Genomic DNA, 20,333 nt, shown 5'->3' with positions numbered 1-20,333 from the left:
AATCCTACCATATCAACACATTATTTTGCTTAGGTTATATTCCTTCAAATAATATATATTCATTGTAGGATCAAATTGCTTTTTCAGAAAAATACAATTTGATAGCAGGGTTATTAAACCAAATAAATTTGAACAAAATCTGACCAAACAAATAAGAATTTATGACTGAAAGTTGGAAAACTTCATAGTATAATTTTGTCATGGGAGAAAATGAAAAGTGAATGAAAATATATGAAAGAGAATTCGATACAAAAAGACAACACAAAATAGTTGCTATTCAAATATCTTTTTATTATTATTATTAAATAATGTCATAGTCTCCATAAGTTCATTGTCACTTAACACTGCATTATTGATATAGCTTTGATTATTCATACTCAGAATTTCCATATAACTAGTGTCTAAAATTACTTGTGCCAATACAATGCACCTAACTACATTTTAACTGTACTTCTGTTAATGTATTGTACTAAAACATGAAATTTCATCAAATTGCAGTTTTCTTAGCCTTGTGGTATGAAAATCTTGAAAAACTTTTCGACATACAAGAGATCTGTGATTGAATATGTACACACACAGAACATTCCAGAAAATTAAGGTAACACTATATGCAAACACTCTGTATACAATGACATACTTATACATACAATGGTGGTCAAGTCCCTAAACATTCAAAGTTACCATCTAGATGTGATCTCTTCTCTTCAGTAAAAACCAAAGACATACCATAGTATACAACTATATATACCTACTCTCTAAGGTTGCTGCAGCTTCAAACCAAATAGGGAGCAATGGATTCTATTTTTTTCTGACTTAGAATACAACTAATATATTATATATCCTTTATAAGCTATGTATTGTCTGCAACTTTTCATTTTAATCACACAAAACTAATATTTAAACTTATATTTAAAGGGACAATTCACTCAGACTAATTCTTTTACATAACCAATAAGCAAATTATGGCATAAATGTATTGTTTTATATTTCTTATGAAACACAGAACATAAAATATTGACAAATTCCACGTCATTATTTAGTATTTTAATTGATACCGTTGTAATTATAAATCGTTGATCAATACGATTAAGCAGGTAAAATATGTACGCTGTACCCATATCCGAGCCAAAGTCTCGCACGTTAAACAAATGAACTACATAACCACTGTGGAGGTGATAAAATGATTTTTTAGGCAAGATAATTCACCTAATAAGGTAAACACACTAATGCTAGAGCGATTTGAGCAGTTCTAGACAAAAGTAGCATCACTCTATGAGCAAGGGACAGAGTTCGGCATACAAGATGTTCGACCACAATGTGTAATGGCGGACAGCGAGCGAGTTTGAACATTTCACATGCATTTCACCACCATGGGCTTATCTGACATATCACAGAAAAACCAACTGGTTGAATTTCCATTAGAACTGGGTTTTTACCGATATATGTACAAATTTTAATGTTCTCTTAGACTGAATTGTCCCTTTAAGTATACACTTACATTTATAAATTGTGACAATACCAAAGGGAGATAACTTTTCGTTGCCTATGGAAAAATCACAATCTGACAAAAATTTGTTCAGTGATTTACAAATCAACAACAGTTTTTCAAATACTATGGTAATATGTAAAAGCTTGTCAATTCCAAATAGAATAGAAATATGTACAGCCTGACCTCTAAAATGAGGTAATTATAAACAATTCCAGATAATCTAAATATTCTTGAGATAGTATTCAGGTGTAAGCTCCATACAGCCAGTAATACTAAATAGGCTACATTTGAATGTATTTCTAAAATCCCTTGCTGTGTCTAATAACATTCAAGAAATTCTACAGTGGCTACAGTAAAGCTACACCTTGCCGATTCTAATTGATGACAATCTACTTTAAGACAAAAGATAGTCTTGGTGCCGATAACTATGAGTACTTTTGCTTTTTTATAAGACAAAACAATTCTCATTGATAAATGAGTTGACAGAGTCATCAGGCTTTTTGCTGATCGGTCTGTGAAAAGATACCATGCATCAAATATTTTTTTGCAGGGTTTACTAATATTTGCAATTAAAGCACTATTTGTTAACTTCATGATTTCTATTATTTTTTTTTTAATTTTGTAAATACATATTGTAAATGAATCTCTATATTGCATTCATCAAAGAGAAGTAAAAATCTAAGAATGACACATCCTTATTAAACATCCACAGAATCGGGATATAGATCTGTCTTTTATGGAGGTATTGCATTATACTCATGGGTGAATTAGGTATTTCACAAATTCAAAAAGATTTTATGTTTATTACTTAATTAAGATTTTCTTTTTATCTTTCATCATCATAAGAAATGGTACACATATCAAAAGTGATCAGATTTCAAAAATACTATCTTGTAGTAGGAAAAACACTTGTTATATCGATATCAAAATATACCTTCATGTACATGGCTAATAAAATACACTGCAGTTCAAAGTTACAATATAAACACACAATTAGAAACTCAACATCACATTTACCATGTGTTTTGAAACCATCTACCAAACAAAACAAAATTTACATCAAAACAATCACTGAATAACAAGTCAAAAACAAAACAAAACAATGTGCATCAAATGATCCAAGATAAAATGTACTTTAGAAACTAGTGGTATCAAGTACCATTGTGCTAAAATTACAAAGCACCAGGTATACGTACTGTATTGTTATTTTTTATAAAAACACTTGTATATAGGTAATTAATTATACATTAATTTAAATGTTGGTTTTAAAATTAATATAAACCAGATTAACATTCAAATTTGATATACCAATACAAGCATGTTGTTAAATAAATATCCTTTCCTTAAACTACCTTAAATACTTACGAGGGGTTATTACCATACTATTGCCTGTACATGCATATAGACCCATGGATCAAGACATGTAACAGCAATCGGAACACCTCGCCTCGCCAAAGTGAACATTTCATTTTTTTAGAAAATGCAGAGGATTTCAAATTGGGTCAAAATACACAAAAGTTGTCTCTCCTGAGATTATTGATTCAGGATTCTGTTGATATATATATTTTTTAAATGTCTGTTTCTAGGGGTAATGAAACTTGATACAACTTGAATCTAAAGTAAGTGAGCAAATAATAACTTGATTAATAATGAATAAACAATAAAGTGATTCCATTTCCAAATAGAGTAATTCTAAAATCCAATTTCCCATGAGATAAGAAAAAAGGTGTATTGCAAAGAATGACTTTACAAATTAATTGCATTTTTACAAAAATATTACTTTTTTTTAAATCGCAAAAAGATAATTTGAAATTGATTCTATGACACTAATTAAAGTATATCTGTGTAAATTGCATTGTTAGAATATAAAACCTTAACTACATTAGTGATACATATATAAACACTTTGTAAACATTCATGGTCTACTGCATTGGTTAAGCTATTTAGCGTGCATTGATCAAGAAAACTTATACTCCAAACATCAAATCAACATCAAGTCAACATAGTCAAGCAAATTAAGCTTATTAATGAAACACATACAACATGGAATATCATGTATGATAGCTGATCTAAGGTATTGTTAATCTAATCAAGAACATTGTCAACAAGTTCTCAAGAAGCTACATTACTCATGAATTTTCAGCTACTCTCATAATTATATTACAGGTTAGTAGCAAAATGATACATTTTAAAAACTTTTTTTTTTCACAGCTTGAGGAATGTCGCACAGAAATCCGTCAAAATACTACAAGATTTCACTATTTTAAAAGGCATAAATACTATACAATGAAAATATGAATCTTACACGATAATACACTGGAAAATGACATACACTGGTGAATACATAACTGGATATGTAAATCTGGTACGGTATATTGTATTTTCTTTGTAACTCATCAAGAAGCAAGCTTATAGATTAAGTTGCCCTCCTTATATGAAACATACAACACAGACCCAGCACTACACAGACACAGATGAAAGTTATAATGAAATTATCTCATTCACCCATAAAAATCACAATGAGCTGTTCCATCCTTTGAATTAGCAGGGCTCAAATGTGTCTACAGGGGGGAATGAGTAAAACTACCAGCAGAAATCTGTGTTAGGAGTTTGATATTAAATGATGAAATGACAATAATACAAAATACATTCAGTTGTGTCCTTGACATGTATAAACTAACCTAAACATAAACTATCCTAAATGAATATTGCTTATGTGAGGTAATCTTTTGTTCGAAACAAGAAAGCTTAAAATTAAGCTTTGTATAATACCTAGTTTCTAAATATATAAAATTAAACAATATAAATTAAGGTTGGCAGTTAGTTGTTTGTTATAATGCCCCTTATTTCATCAATTGGTTTGATTGACATCTACTTATCTACTGTTCCCTTACACTGTATAAAATTGTCTTCTTTTTTCTTTCATGTCAAATGCTCTTATACATTAAACAATTAAGTTAATGTTTTAACTGTTACAACAGACAATAACATTAACTACCCAAGCATCAAAAGTAGGTTAGGCTAACCATAACTAACTAAAGATATCTAAGACAGTGACACCCATCACAGATAGTGCCCCACCCCCTTCCCTAGCTTATCTTCCTCCTCAGACAATGCCCCACCCCCACTTCTGCTCCCATCACAGATAGTGCCCCACCCCCTCCCTTAGCTTTGCTCCTTTCTCAGACAGTGTCCCACCCCCTACTCTCTGCCCCCTTACAAGAATTTTCCTATTACATTTTTTATTTAACCCCACGTTCCCCCTCCCCAATATTAACCCCCCTCCTATATTACATATTCAGTTTTGCCTTATTTAATAATGTTATACTATTATCACATGTATTTAAAAATAGAATGAAATATACATACATAAAATATCTTAATGCTGACTTGATGGAAATATATAGCCGTGTGGGGTGAGAATTTTGCTTGTATCACATGTATTTGAAAATGCTGAAGCTTAAAAACATCTATACATTTATTACCTAACTTTTACTTACTATAACAATCTGTGGCAGATAACAGGTGACAATGTCAAACAATACATTATACAGAAGTCACAATCTTTAAAACCAATTTCACTTTTTTTGAATTTCTACTAATATTTGGTTTATTTTTTTAATCAAATGTACAACAATACATTTTACAAAAGTCACAATCTTCAAACTACCTAGTTATATAACTTTTTTGAAATGTTACCATTTATTTGTTACTTAAATTAATATTTATTTTTTGATAATTGCTCTTTAATAGCACACAATTACTTTAATCCCCTCAAAAAATAAGAAATAAAAATTATCGTAACTTAAACTACTGCTAAATACCTCTATATAGGCATATGTCAACAACAAGTTTAAATCAAGCAATACATTTCTGTAGCAAAATTTACATAATAGAACCTACTATCTAAGCAATGCCAACTTTGATTATATTAAATCTTGTACCTATAAATTATCTTACGATTTAAAAGCTCAGGGCGAGTTTTGACTTTTGAATCAGTGTATAAATGTAACATTGGCACATCTATACCTCCTTGTCCTATTTTAATAGCACCTGCTCTGGAGAAATACCTTAAACAATTGGTCAAAATGGTTTTTATCATTTGACATGTGTAATTTATTAGGACCAAGAGGAATGCACTATCAATAAAACTATTTTTGATTTTTATTTTAGGTGTTAGTAATCATTGCAGTTTTATCTGAATACCTGTGTCTAAACTGAAATCTACTAGTAACATAAATGATCATCAAATGTGTCATTAACAATAAAATACTTAAAGCATTGAGCTTGGAGTTCTAACTCTATATGATTATTATATCACACTTATGACAAATTATGCTAAATGTAAAAATGAATTCTAAACTCCTAACATGATATATAAAACAGACCATAGAGAACAGTAATTAATTCACTTGGACGTGTGTCGTTTTCTATTCAGATATCATTTTATGTACACTAATCTTTCCTTTACCTTTCGGTACATCACAGTATTTCTTATCAAGTTAGAACAGTATTGCTGATATTGTAAGTGAATGAATGGCAGGAACGAATGAACAGTAAAATGCAGTGGTGACATTAGAAAAAAACATTGAATTAACTTCTTCATAATGGTATTAACAGATATTGATTCGGTCAGACCAGAATTTTATCTCATGATCTAGAAAATCTGGGTTTGTGTTCTAACAAAAAACGGCTACTGTAACAGTGATCAACACCAACCTATATACAATCATCATGATCATAAAATAAACAATGACATATTCATTTCAAAATTCAAGCATAAATCTACAAAAATAAGAAGTTAATAGAAGCCAAATGGAAACTTTTTGACTCATTTATGATTTCTTGGTCCCAACCTATCACTAAAAAAAGCAAAGGTTCATAATCACCGTTTTTTATTGGAGAATACAGATTGAAAAACATTAAGCATGACTATGTTTTAGAGGCACCGGTTCACAATGACTGTTAATATTATAAATCTATAGTTACTTTATAGATCAGATGTTATTAAGTACTAAAATTATATAAGTTTATTTAAATCTAATTTTCCGAGATCAGATTTTTAAGTACTATAAATTTAAAAGTCTATTATTTAAAGTGAATTTTACAAGATCAGATATTTTAAGTACTATAAATTCGTATTAAGTCTATATTACATATTTAAAGTGAATTTTCCGAGATCAGATATTATTTTGTACTATAATTTTAAAACTGTACATTACATATTTGAAGTGAATTTTCCAAGATCTGATTTTTAAGTACTATAATTTTAGAAGATTTTTTATTTAAAATGTATTCTCCAAGACAAATATGTGAATTTAGTATTTACACTTCCTATAGCTTCCATAAAGAAAAGGCTAAAATTAGTTTTGCTTTATAAGAAACAAACGTGAAGCTGGTGATTATTGTGTATTCACATGTAAGGTTGCAACATATCAATTTTCATGATAAATACAAACAATTTTTTTGTTGTTGTTGTTAGATTTTTTGTAAAGTGAACTTTGTTTTATGAGGCTAGAAAATAAATAAGCAAATATAATGAAAAACAGGTGAAACAATGGGCTGCATGTTTATGCTGTAAGAACTTAAAATATTTAGATAAATAAATTATATTACAAAAGGCTTCAACATAAAAACATGTTATATTCTTTTTCTTATAACATGCTTTCAAAATATGAAAAATGACACGTGTCCTTAATGTTTAAAAAAGATTTTAAGACAGGTTCGAAAATATACAAAACTTATTCAATTTGTTTATTCCAGATATTTTTAAAAGGCAAATTTGCAAATTTTATGCAGTTTATTGAAATCCTGCTATTGCTTCATATCACATTTTTACACTACATCATTACATGTATGTTCAATCTAGATAATATACCTACACACAAAACATGCCAACATAACAATAACTGATGGTTCATCAACAGATATATACAGCCCACATCATATTGCCATCAACTCTACGAAAATTGACACTGGACGAAATGCGGCAGTACAATAGAAACTATGTACTATAAATAGAAATGTAAAAATACACTCGTTAGCAAAAACATTGATTTTCCAAAATAATAAATAAATTTTATAATACATATACACTCCTTAATATTTACAAATACATTTTAATTTAAAATGTTCAGAAGACAACATCGAAACGACAAAATTTGATATACAGGATTCTGAAAGACTACAACTGGACTTATCTTATCATGCCTGTACGTAGACATGGTCAAAATTTCATATTGTCCATACAATAAAAACTTTACGTTTACTTCGATAAAGCAACAATTTATCCTAAAAGAAAATTCCTACAATATCAAATAATACTTGTATATTCAAAAATAATCTTCTTTCACTTATCTTAAATAGAGAAGCAAAGTGAGAATTTGAATAGTTCACCATCATATAAGATATTGATTTTACTAAAATGGGAGCTTTTTCTCCTTTCCATTTTTATTGCATTAAATAAAAATACTCATCAATTCTTTTTTTAGTTTTTGTGATAAATTAATGATTGAGAAGCTTCTACAAATAATTTTCTGGTTGAGGAAAGTTAAAATATTTCAGAAGCGACTATAACTCTGTTTTTTTCTTTCTCTATTTGTGGATGCGAGATACGTCAAAAAAGAAGCGGCCTTTTCTCTCTGTTTGTGGATGTGAGATGCATCAGAAGCCTGAGTTGAGTAGTTCCTGGATTTCACATACATCAACCGTTGATAATGATACCATTGGTTAACTGTCAGTCTCACAAGAACTACAGCAGGACGGACACTGCACTGACATCTCGTTCTCCTCAATACCTCTGGCAAATATCTTTATCAACTGACAGTGGATTCTATAAATACACACATGTATAAAACAATGATATTGTAAATCTAATAACCTTTAGACATTGTAATAAAATCAACATATATACTCGTCTATGGCTTATAATAGTGTACTTTCTTATTATGTATTAATAAAATTGAATCCTGCAATATGAGGATAGTGACATATATTTCACAGGAATATTTCTTAATTGAATGAAACTAATGTAAACTCACAGCCAATATCAGCTATGATTAAATGAAAAAATGAGTGAAGAATTGGATGAAAAAATGCTATCCAAATAACACTTTATAATATATTAAAGTATATTTTAGAACAATTACTGTAGTTCGTTTTAAGAAGTATAATGGACTAATTTTAATGGTTAAGGGGCTCCACCATATTACATATACCAGTAATTCTTCATCTCCGATTAAGTTTTAAATGTGTGGTAGTTGTCAAGAAATGACTTGGTCAGGGGTTTTTCTCTGGGTATGCCAACTTTCATCCACCGCCTAAACTGAACACATTTTAAAATTATCCTGACAGTTAATAAGGAAATAAAACAAACAAACTTTATTGATGATAAATAAGAAGATTCTTACTTGATGTGAAGATTGGTATTATCCAGGATCTCGCCGTCACAGTTCCAGAGACTTATGTTTGGATTCAGACTATTCCCTTGGGTGTGGTTAATCCTGGTCACACCTGCTGCCCGATTTCCATCATCTTCATCCTCACTATGATGATCATGCAGACTCCGGAATCGGAACTCTTTCACTCGGTATACTTGGACAAAGTCAAAGTCAAACTGCAAAACAGATATAACATGTTCCTTTACATAATGTCACATAAAACTTGTCTTAACAGAATGTCGGTGGGACTAGCATATTTGACCAGGATAGCCAGAATTCCTGATTATACAAGTTTTAACTATTTGTAAGTTAAGAAGGGTGTAAACTTGAATGCATCCTTTGGTTAAAATTCCATGCAAAGTGAATAGAATTTTAATGTTGAAATATTTCCAATCATCTTGCATCAGACATTTTGGAGCAGTCTTTATAATTTGAATGTTTTAACACTTTTTCTCTTAATGCCAAATTTTGACTAAGGGACAAAAACGGAGTTTTCACAGGTGACTCACATGATCAGCATTTTTATCTTGACATCTGAGTAAATGTTTTAAGAATTTGGCCCTCGAACATTCTGATATAATCATCAAATCGGTGGTGCCATCTCCCAGATGTGACGCTGGAGCCATTCCGTAGGGTGTTAAAGCGTTACGACAGCTCATGGTGAAGCTACTCAGAACCTTAAATTTCCCCCGTATTCTATGCCAGCCATCTGTTCCTAAAACATAAACAATTATTCAATTTCTTTATATGAAGAAATTAACAAACCATAAGTTCAAAAGAAATCTCTTACCTAAATATGTCTGCCTACTGCTGTTAATGGACTAATGTAACATATAGGATCTACATGAGTGTTCATTTCATATGAGATTTTATGAAACAAGTCTAAGAAGTTTTTATTTTTGCGAACCTTGACGAGCAAAAATTAAAACTTTGAGACGAGTTTCATAAAATCTCATATGAAATGAACACAATTTTAAGATACTTTTTTTATCACATAACTCCAAATACCTACATAACAAAGAATTTCACATCAAAATGTATTCCGAAAATCCAGCAAAGGCCTCCATTTTGTTCCGCCATCCTTGTAATCCTGAGGTCACATCATTCATCCTATGTCATTTTATTGTTTCTGTCTGACGTCACAATGAATTTCCAGCAAATGAAAATTCCTCCAGGCCATATTACACTAGTGACATATGCAAAAATATTACACGTGCAAAATCACTGGATATCAGGCGGATCATGTGTAAAGTAATTTATCTAGAAATCCATATTAGATTCATAACTGCCTACAGTATAAGTGTTTCTCTCCACATGCTGTAGTCTTTTTTGCTCTTTTAGAATGATATCTACTATCAAAAAGATGAAGAATGATCCTTGGTTAAACATTTCATTGTTTAATCAATTTCTTCAATACCATGCATACAGATGTGACCATTAACTCATAGACCCCTGTAAATTCATAATGAACTCTTCTAGCTTTTGAATTAGAACAGTTCAAATGTGTTTTCAGGGGTGAATGAGTGAACTAACACTTAAAATCCTTAAGGATGTAGTCTTCTGAGGTTTCAGTCCCGTTGAAGTCTCGTTTCGACAAAGATCAAAGAAGTTATGAGATTTTCAAATACAATTTATCAATATCTGTAGCAAGTTGCCAGTTGCAAATTTTGTCAAAGAATTACAGTTCTAACTTTAGCAGATTTTTTATACAGGGATTTTAAGAAATGACCCATTTGGCAGCCATTTTGAAATTGTGTCTTTTTTCGCTTTGAGTAGAGCCAAAGTTTTACCATTTTTTACTGAAATTGTTTTTACTTAAATCATCACTGCACCAGCATTTTTAGCTGTATCGTGGTAATTTTTGCTGTAAATCTTTACTTGGTTCGTGGTAATTAAAATATTGAGCATTAATGTGTGAAATGATTCACTTTTTCCACTTTATTTTTACATTTAATGGTAATTTGAGCACATTTATTTTTTACTCTAAAATACTGAAAAATAACAAATATTCAAGTGGGGCAAAAAAGTAAGCACACGGACCCCCCATTTTTCTGCCTGATTTTGAAAGAACAACCCTTTCCCTATTGATATGCAAAATATAAACAAAAGTTTAATACCAGAACTTTTTCTATTAAGGGTTAGATTTGGCAAAAATGGCCATTTTGTAGTTCAAAATTAAGGGGTAGGGGTAGCATATATTGTTATTCTGAGAAAAAATATTAGTCTTATTAATCAAAACTGGTATATTTTAAAAGAAGACTACTGGAAAATAAATTCTACAAACATTAATACATATCAAACATCTCATTAGGAAATTATGGCTTTAATCTCTTGTGTATATGGTCAAAACGGCAAAATTCCCATAAGATCCAATATTTTGTCAACTAGGTATCTTTGAGTGACAGTAGCTCAAAAACGAGCACACGGACATATGTTTTTTCTTTCATTTTCTTTCATGGTATGAAATCCTCTTTCCAAAAATCTATATGAGAAAAAAAGTTTAATACAAGAAAATTTTGACTTCTCAGAGGAGTACATCCTTAAAGGGCCACTACCTTTCCGGAGCAAAATTTAAAGGTTTCTTAAAAACATTAATAACAAAAGAAAATATATATCGATGGCTTAAGATGAGGTTACAACACCAAACATATGCAAGATTTCCTGTCTAATGTACGATAAAAGTGGAGATGCATTTCGCTGTTTTGCCGTCTGGCGCAGTGATAGTCAACTACCGCGCGGCATTTAGGACAACGGCGGGAAACATAAAACGACCCGCGTTATGAAAATTAACATTTTATTTATTCTAATTAAACAGTTCTGAAGGTGATGATAAGTGTGCTAGTAAACGTATAGTTAATAACTTCTGCGACTCTACAAAATTATTGATCTCGTTTTACATTCCTATTTTAAAAATTAAAAGCCGTTTCGGAAAGGTAGTGGCCCTTTAAACAGATATAACCATGAATTTGTCAAAGTTAATTTTGATATGTGCCAGAGTTTTCATCACTCCTCTCTTCAGAAGTCAAATTAATCTATACATCCACTTTCAAAACCAGTATCAATACAAACCACTATCATTTAGTAAATTCGACATGTTTCTAGTGGGTATCATATCCTCTTCTCTCATCTGAGAAAGTCGGCATTCATTGCACCTAAAAAGACAAATTACCATGTCATCAAGGGGAGATGATTAACATAAAACAAAAATAATGTCATCAAGGGAGGATAATTAACATAAGACAGAAATAATATCATCAAGGGGAGATAATTAAAAACAAGAGAAATATCTGAAGTAGAAAAGATGAACTTATGTTAAATATCAACAACTATGGTCATGAAAAATAACTGCCAACTATAATTGGGATGATTTTTTTTTACTTTTTATCATAGGACTAGCTCGCACTTTTTTAAATTAGCATGTAAAGCAACATATATCTGAATAAAAAGATTATTCTATTGTATAATTTCTCCAGAGAGTTTTTGGTTGGCATGTAAGTTAGAACAATTTTTTACGCATCTAATAAAAGACACAAAACATATAATAAATTAAAAAGTACCCAGAAACACAAACAGTCTTGTCCCTTGGGGTTGAATCTGAATTAGGCGCCAATCGTATGGATATTTCACCTTCATAAGACTTGTTGCTGAGGAATTTCTTTACACCTATGAGAAGCAGAATAATCAAAATGTATTAAATATGGAATTCAATAGATTTTAAGTTTGACTAACTTCATTATATAGCGGTAAGGAAACAAACACATGGATGAATAGATATTGTTTTTATTAAAATGTATCAGATTTTCTTTTTCAATAAAAAAAAAAAAAAAGAAAAGAAATTAAACAAATGTTTTAATTCTACAACAACTTTCTAATTGCAAATGATGTTCTTTATCTTTGACAAATAGAGACTAGGATAATGATATCTAAGTACCTACAGCTCCTTACCTGAGACATGATACCGTTTTGGGCCCATCCATCTGTTCTTTTCACTGTCTTTTAACATGTCGCCATAGTAACCATAAGATAACATTGTTACATTATACCGTAGGAGTTGTTCTGGGGAGTACACACCAGCCACGTCCAGACCAACACTGTCACCTACAGAAATACACCAATACCATGTATTATTAATATTACAGAGATAAATGTAATTAATCTTATATTTATCCATTTTTAATGGTTCTTTACAAATGATTCAACATAATTGCCTGAGTGAATCATTGATCAAAATTAGAAATTTCTGCCCCATTCTGATTTACTAAAGTTACTTCGCAGTGTTTCACTCTGTAAGTACCGATGGTGTGAAAGAAAGGGGAGTAACTCTGGCAAACCAGAATGCCCCTACCTGGATATGAATTCTGAGTGGAACAGGAGAAAACAGGAGACATAAATATTAAATCACATAAATCTTGTTATGGAGTAACAGAGTTGACATATTTAGAAAAATAAAGGATGTATTTGTACTCATACGGTATGTATATCAATGTCTGATACTTACCAATGATTATGTGGAGAGCAGAGGTCACAGGGTCATTAATACCAATGGTGGTGTAGACAACAGCATCAGTAGATCCTGTTACATAGTAAATAACACATAGAAATGGATAATCAATTATCTTTATATACATAATATCCTGATGGCAGGAAACAAGGTTGGTATTGTTAATGTACTTATCACCAATGAGTGGCAATGACTTAATGGAGATTAAAAATCTGATTTAACATTTCTTTATGGAACATAAGCCCATTTATATATATGTACAGTTAGCAATCTTACTTTTTAAGTCATTAAGTTGATTTCGAAATACCAATACAACATTGATGACGTACAATTTACCATTGAATAGTTCCAGCTATTACAGTGTGACATCCTATTTTGATATCATTTTTTGTGATGTAACAATCAACGGAAAGTAGAAATAATCAACGGTAAAAAGGTTGTTTTTTTATCTTAATTGTAGATGAGAAAAACAAAATACTCTGATTTAAACAAGATCTTCAAACTATACAAGTTTAGGTAAATAGAGGTCAACTATAACTAGTAAGTTAATAAATTTTTCCCAAAAGATCACAGAAGTGAGATTTACCAGCAGGAATGACTCCAATACGAAGTTCTGGTGATGCCGGTACCTGATCCTTACACTGAGGAAGTCCCAGTTCTCTGTTCTTACGTTCTATCAAACCGTTGAGTAACTCAGCAAACATACCATCTCCTCCAACACATACCACACTGTATAATGAACGTATATCAGCATTGATAAAGATAGGAAGTTCAAACTGTTGTAAACTTGGGCCAATTTTTAATACATTTTTAAAATTATGAAAAATAACAATTAATTGTTCAAGTGAAGATAACTCATTCTAATATACTTGTGATTTAAATGCACAACAGTTAGTTCTTCAAGTCTAACATTCCTAATTTGTTGTGTCCAAGTGAAATTGACCAAAATAATCTTAAGCTATTAAAATCAATACAAAATATATAAGAATAGAAAAGCTAAAAATAATATGTCGTAAGAGGAAACAAATAGTATGTACCATACTACACAATTATCAACATAATAATATAAAAGAAAATATTAATATTTTCAATAATTGTCAACTGAATACCGGTACATGTTTTACAATATTATTTTTACTCGTTATATAATGTTGTATGAAGTTTTACACATACACCACTAAAGATAGATTTAGACTCTTCCAAATCAATGACTAGAATAGTCCATTGTCAAATTTCAGGGGTGAATGAGTTAAATACCACAATTTTATACATTGACAGCTGTTACCATATATATCCAGTAAACCCCCTTTATCCCACAGCAGCTGTGGTGAATACAGATTAACAGAATCTGTCTGCTTTAGTATATGCACCACACATACCAGTAAATACATGTACTTCTACGTCTAGAACTCACCCATCCACACGAGATAAGTCATAGGTCTGTAAAATGTCTCTGGCATGGTTCTGTCGCTGGGTGACTAGAAAAAAAAAACCCACAAATTCACATTTAAATTTTCCAACATATTTAAATTATATCCTAATTTTCCACAGTATTTCATTGTGAGTAAATGGTGTGAAGATCTGAGAGTATTTCAAATTACAATTATCGCAGCAAAAAACAAACATGTGAATTATTGAGGTTTTTTTTTATTATTCTTTGTTATTTTGTAATTCAGTATCTCATCCATGTTGAAAATAACCTCAAAATATATACCAGTACTTAAGGGAATAGATATAAGAAATACATGTATCTGACGTGAATTCCTTGTCAAAAGTTTGAACTCTTTTCTCAAAGCATTTCTTATTACATCCAATCAGTATTAAACTAATTCAACTAAAAATATAGGTAGTTATTTTCAAGCATAATTTTCCAAAAATCAAACCTACTGATGACATCTGTACGTATTCCTGCCATTTCAAACAAAGGTGCAGCTTTCTCAGAATAGATTTTTGGTGCACGCCTCTTTCCTCCAAAGGGGTTCACAAACACCAGCAGGCTTTCTGGCCTGGGCAAACCTGTCAAAGAATCCATAGGTAGAGACACAAAGACGTGTATGGAACCAAACAAAAACGCATGCTCATATCCATCTTAATTAATCCCATTCATCATCAAAAGAGAAACAATTTTATTTTAAATTATTTTGATTTAAAATGTTCTCCTACTATCATTGCTTCCACAAGCATCATGTATTCAACACCATAAGTGTCCCTTCCCTTTCTGAGATCTCCAGATCTAGGTCTCGTGTTCACTTAACAGGCAACTTGAAAAAAAATTCAAAACTTTATTAACTGTAGCGTATAGCCTGCATGAATGATATATACCTTTTAGTTCTTTTTTTAAATTTATCTGGGGTTTTCTTTGAGGAATTATTTCATGAAAGATTCAAATTTTGTTCCCATTAACCGTCCCCTCAATTTTCTCAGTATTTTTAAGCATACCAAGGATTTATTGGGTTGAAAATGATAATGCTATTTCCTATATCTGTATTATCATATCCGCTAAGCTTAAACATTAATGTGTAGGTACCTAATTTGTCTATGGCATTCCTGATTCTGAACACCCATTGTTGACAGAGGTAGGCTTCCTTGGTGGAAAATGTGATCGTTTTTACTTTCCATTTGAAACGAGAGGATCGTTTGACATAGTTGAGTGTGAATGACTGCGGCTTGAGGGGCCGCATTTCAATATAGACCGGAGAACCATGGTTACGCTGGTCATGATTGAGCTCATCAGTATATGACTTTCCATGGGTGGGGTTCACACATAGGATCTCCTTCACTGGCACACAATGGGCATAATGACCTGAAGAAATACAGAAATTAATATCAGGTGAAATTAAAGGAAATACATTAATATGGTGTTGTTTGAGTATGAAAATTAGTCAGACTATGAAAAATTAGTTTTCAAGCTAACAATGTTTCTTTGACTAAAAAATTTAACAGAGGGCTAAACTAGTAGACTAAACAAGTTTTTGAAATATGTGATTTTAAATATCTGAGCAGAACTTAAATGCCTATTATATATTCATATATTTAAACATCAACACAAGGCTATATAATCATTATCCTGGTTTGACATTTAAATTCCCCTATTATAACCTCTGTAAGATCAGTCTTGTAGTTTGTGACTGCTCTAGATCAATATTTCAGAAAGATTCTTTTTATACTAAAGAAATTAATACCGGTAGGGCAATTTATTACAGGAAAAATTCTTCTGGTACTGCTAGCTAGTAGACTGGACTAGTGTACATGTAAGGGATATTGGTGGACAAGCAGGTTTTATAGTGATGTCCGTCAAAGGTCAAAATATAGGTCATCGTGACATACTGTCTTAATGTAACTATTGACAATACACATGTTAAACAATGCCCTGAAACTAAGTATGATGTACATGACATGTAGTGCTGTATGATATAGTAAAGCCAAAGGCAGTACGGTAACAGAGAGCAAGACTGCTGTTATACGTGATTGATGATGAAGAGTTCATAAAACTGAAACAGAAAGTTATATTAGGAAGCTTAAAAGGGTGCTGGCCTGGTCATAGCATGGGCATAGACAGAAAGTGAGAAAGACACTTAATGTACTAGTCAACAATATATTCTCAACATATATACCAGAAGAGAATATATATTACTTATTCTGGTACAAAAACCTCTTTCTGCTAATAGAAATTACATTGTTATTAAACAATTATGTAGTAATTGAGGGATAGTACATGGTAACTAATTCACAGGCCTAAAGGATACTTAATTAATTATAAGGTTTTTTTACAATTATACACAAGTTGGCATGGTAGCAATTTACATATATAGTCAACAGACTTACTTGCAATACAAGGTCTATACAAATTACAACATGTATATGTATAAATATATATATATATATATATCCGTTGACTGATCACATTTATACATGTAGTCATAAATGAATACATGTACATTGTGCATATGCATATATAATTCCCGAAGACATGATGCTATCATTACAGCTGTATGTGTACATTATTACTTGTTACTGATTGGCAGCTATAGAAACAGAACTACAATATGCTATATGTATACAGTAATTACATTGATCTATGTTTTATTACTAATTAGTGACAGTATAATTATAATCACATGAATCGAATGTTTAAATCTACGCCATATTCAGGTTTTTAAAATCTACTCCATTTTCAGGTTTGAACCTTAATTAAAGATGACAATTTTGATTAATGACAGCAGGGAGAATTGGGAGTGGACTAAATCTAGAGCTTTATACGATATAATACACATGTATGCATGAATATATATATTCTTGACTACAAAAGTACACATAACTGTGATCTGCAGTTTTATCAATACAAGCAGGTTGAAATGTATTTCTCAACACTGTGTATACATAGATTATCCGGGATCCATGCAGGCCTATTGGAAACGTATTTCCTGTAACATAATTCACTATATATATTTGAATACTGTAATTCAATTCATAAAATGGAGTCCTATACAATTTAAATGGGCTTGCAGCAAAAAAATGTGGTCCTTTTCGATTCATTTTCTATAGTTGGGAAGCATATATATGACGACAGTGTAAATGCAAACACTGATGATGTTTACACAAGGTTCATATACATTGACTAACACTAGCAGACAAACAAAGATAGCTTTAATGTATATGTAGACCAGCTATATTGATCAAGAAATTAGAAAAAATAGAACATTATGTTGTCCATTTTATTCATATTAATAGATATAAAGCTTAATCAATTGGACAATGAATCATGATTGAAAAGCATATCCTAATGCTGCAATGAACTACAGTGTACTGTACATGCATACTTGAAATTAATATAATCCATATTTTGTAAACATTGATAAAAAAAAGTCTTTTCATATGTAAACTTCATACCAGACACATGTAGGGTTTGCATTTATGCCATCCTCATTTAAGCACAGAAAATGAAAATAAATTAAAGGGCCCTTCCCTAAAAAGAACCCCACTTTATTTCTGAAAGCCCATTCAAAATATATACAGTACTTGAGGAATATACACCATTTTATCAGAGTATCTCAATTTGAGAACACCCATGCATGGCCAGTACCATCCTCAATACTCCAGGGGTTACTATAACAGTCATCGACAAAAATTTGCAGGTCCATGGACATGTCCGGCAAAATTTAACTCAGACCATGGCTCTTTTATTTTAAAATCCGGTCCGGACCGACCGCCCGGCACTTATTGAGTAGGCCTACCAGAAGTCAGAAGAAAGGGTGTCTGAAGTATACGCCTAATGCATTGCATAAATATTTGTTCTTCTCTGTATATCATCATTGTCAACTTCTTAGATTAAAACAGACGATATATCTGCACGTACAGTTTCAGGACGTTTTGTTTTGTCCGACATTTGGTGCTTCACCACTGCAATATATTGGTGATCAACTTCCTGTAGGGCTAGACAATAGACAATATCTTGATGATTGGTATCGTGATTGGTATTGACCTACATGTACATTTAAGCTAACTTTGCAAAGTCACCAAAGTGAAGAAATCTGAATTTATAACATTTAAAACAAGTTTCTCTTTTTAATTATCAAACAATCGTAACTCAATTGAACATGACAGCTTGAAAATTTTAATTGCAACATCTGCACCAAATCTTTGTTTACATTTTTCTCTGAATGTTTTCGGACACTTACGGAATAATGGCTCCTCCTGCTGGCTTTTTGTTGGTTGCCGATTGTAGATATTTTCCCAGAAATGGTGTGCCGCGCCATGAATCTCTAAGGTGGACTGGAAAGTCCCATTTTCGTCGTCTTCTGCCATTTCATCTCCAATGTCTTTCTGTAGATCAAATACGCATGCGCAGAGAAATATTACTAAACACGAGTAAGCGAATAAAAAGTCTATAGCTACGGTACATACAAATTTAATCGGACGCCATGTTTTGAATGATAAAATATCGACATAGTCAACTCTATAACTACAATAATTTTATGAAAATGAATATCAATTTATAAAGTCATGCAGGTAGAGACAGGTAGAAAAATAAGAAAGAATAAATAATGGGAAATAACTCCACCCTGTCAAACTCCATCGTGAAGGAATAGTTTATGGTTTTTGCATTTACTCATTAAATTAAGTTTTTTGGTTTGATTAGTTTAACGTCCCATTAACAGCTAGGGTCATTTAAGGACGTGCCAGGTTTTTTGGTGGAGCCGGAGTACCCGGAGAAAAACCACCGACCATGCGGTCAGTACCTGGCTGCCCCAACTGCCCCAGAGGTGGGCATTGGTAAATGAACATGGGATTCGAACTCGCGACCCAGTAGGTGGATTAACTATACGGCATGTGGTAATTGATAATTTCATAAACGTCGGTACATCTTAAATGCCGCGGTATTTGACTATCACTGCGGCCACGCGAAATGCTGTTTTTATGGTACATTAGTTTGCATATTTTATGAATATCAGTCCTATAAATTTTGATGGCAAAATACAATTTGTGATTTTGATTTGATTTTATTGTTTATATATTTCACCTATTTCAGATGAAAACCCCAAATAAACACTATATAGCATATGTTAAATCTTTATAGCACGACACTTTTGATATAACAACCTTAAACTGACCTGTTATCATTCAATATAGTAATGTAATAATTACTATCATACCCAATCCAGGCATATTAATTAAGCATCAATATTTTTTACGAAATTTAATACCCATCACACCCGGCCCAATACCCCCACACAATTCCCGAAAAGTAAAATCATAATAAAAGAAAGAAAGAAAGAAAAACAATATATTAAAATATGTACTTTACATTCAACCCAAAGAAAAAGTAAAATATTAGATGAATATAATCCTGAGATCTAACATTTAACATTTTCATGTAAATGCATTCTTTTCGTCTACATTTAAA

General features: G+C 31.4%; 1 protein-coding gene across 1 annotated transcript; it reads right to left on the bottom strand.

Moving 5' to 3' along the window:
* Positions 1-274: 274 nt before the first annotated feature.
* On the bottom strand, positions 275-19,255 carry LOC138336036 (ceramide kinase-like). Its single transcript, XM_069285301.1, has 12 exons — positions 19,108-19,255; positions 15,957-16,232; positions 15,317-15,445; positions 14,844-14,907; positions 14,016-14,158; positions 13,427-13,501; positions 12,874-13,026; positions 12,486-12,591; positions 11,998-12,080; positions 9,438-9,643; positions 8,899-9,104; positions 275-8,321 (listed from the first exon to the last, which is right to left on the bottom strand). Exons 1-12 carry the CDS (start codon positions 19,232-19,234, stop codon positions 8,219-8,221), a joined length of 1,671 nt encoding a protein of 556 aa, XP_069141402.1. The 5' UTR covers positions 19,235-19,255; the 3' UTR covers positions 275-8,218.
* Between the last annotated feature and the right edge of the window lie 1,078 nt (positions 19,256-20,333).

Source organism: Argopecten irradians, chromosome 12 (genome assembly GCF_041381155.1).
Source record: "Argopecten irradians isolate NY chromosome 12, Ai_NY, whole genome shotgun sequence".
Classification (NCBI taxonomy): Eukaryota; Metazoa; Mollusca; class Bivalvia; order Pectinida; family Pectinidae; genus Argopecten; species Argopecten irradians.
Note: the sequence above shows the minus strand (reverse complement) of the source record. Positions and strands in the feature narration are given on the sequence as shown.

Coding starts and splice junctions, on each gene's coding strand:
- LOC138336036 (XM_069285301.1), bottom strand. CDS start 19,234: ATGGCAGAAGACGACGAAAATGGGACTTTCCAGTCCACCTTAGAGATT. Junction 13,502..14,015: donor TATTGGAGTCATTCCTGCTG/GTAAATCTCACT, acceptor ACTATGTAACAG/GATCTACTGATGCTGTTGTC. Junction 12,081..12,485: donor AAGACTGTTTGTGTTTCTGG/GTACTTTTTAAT, acceptor TTGTCTTTTTAG/GTGCAATGAATGCCGACTTT.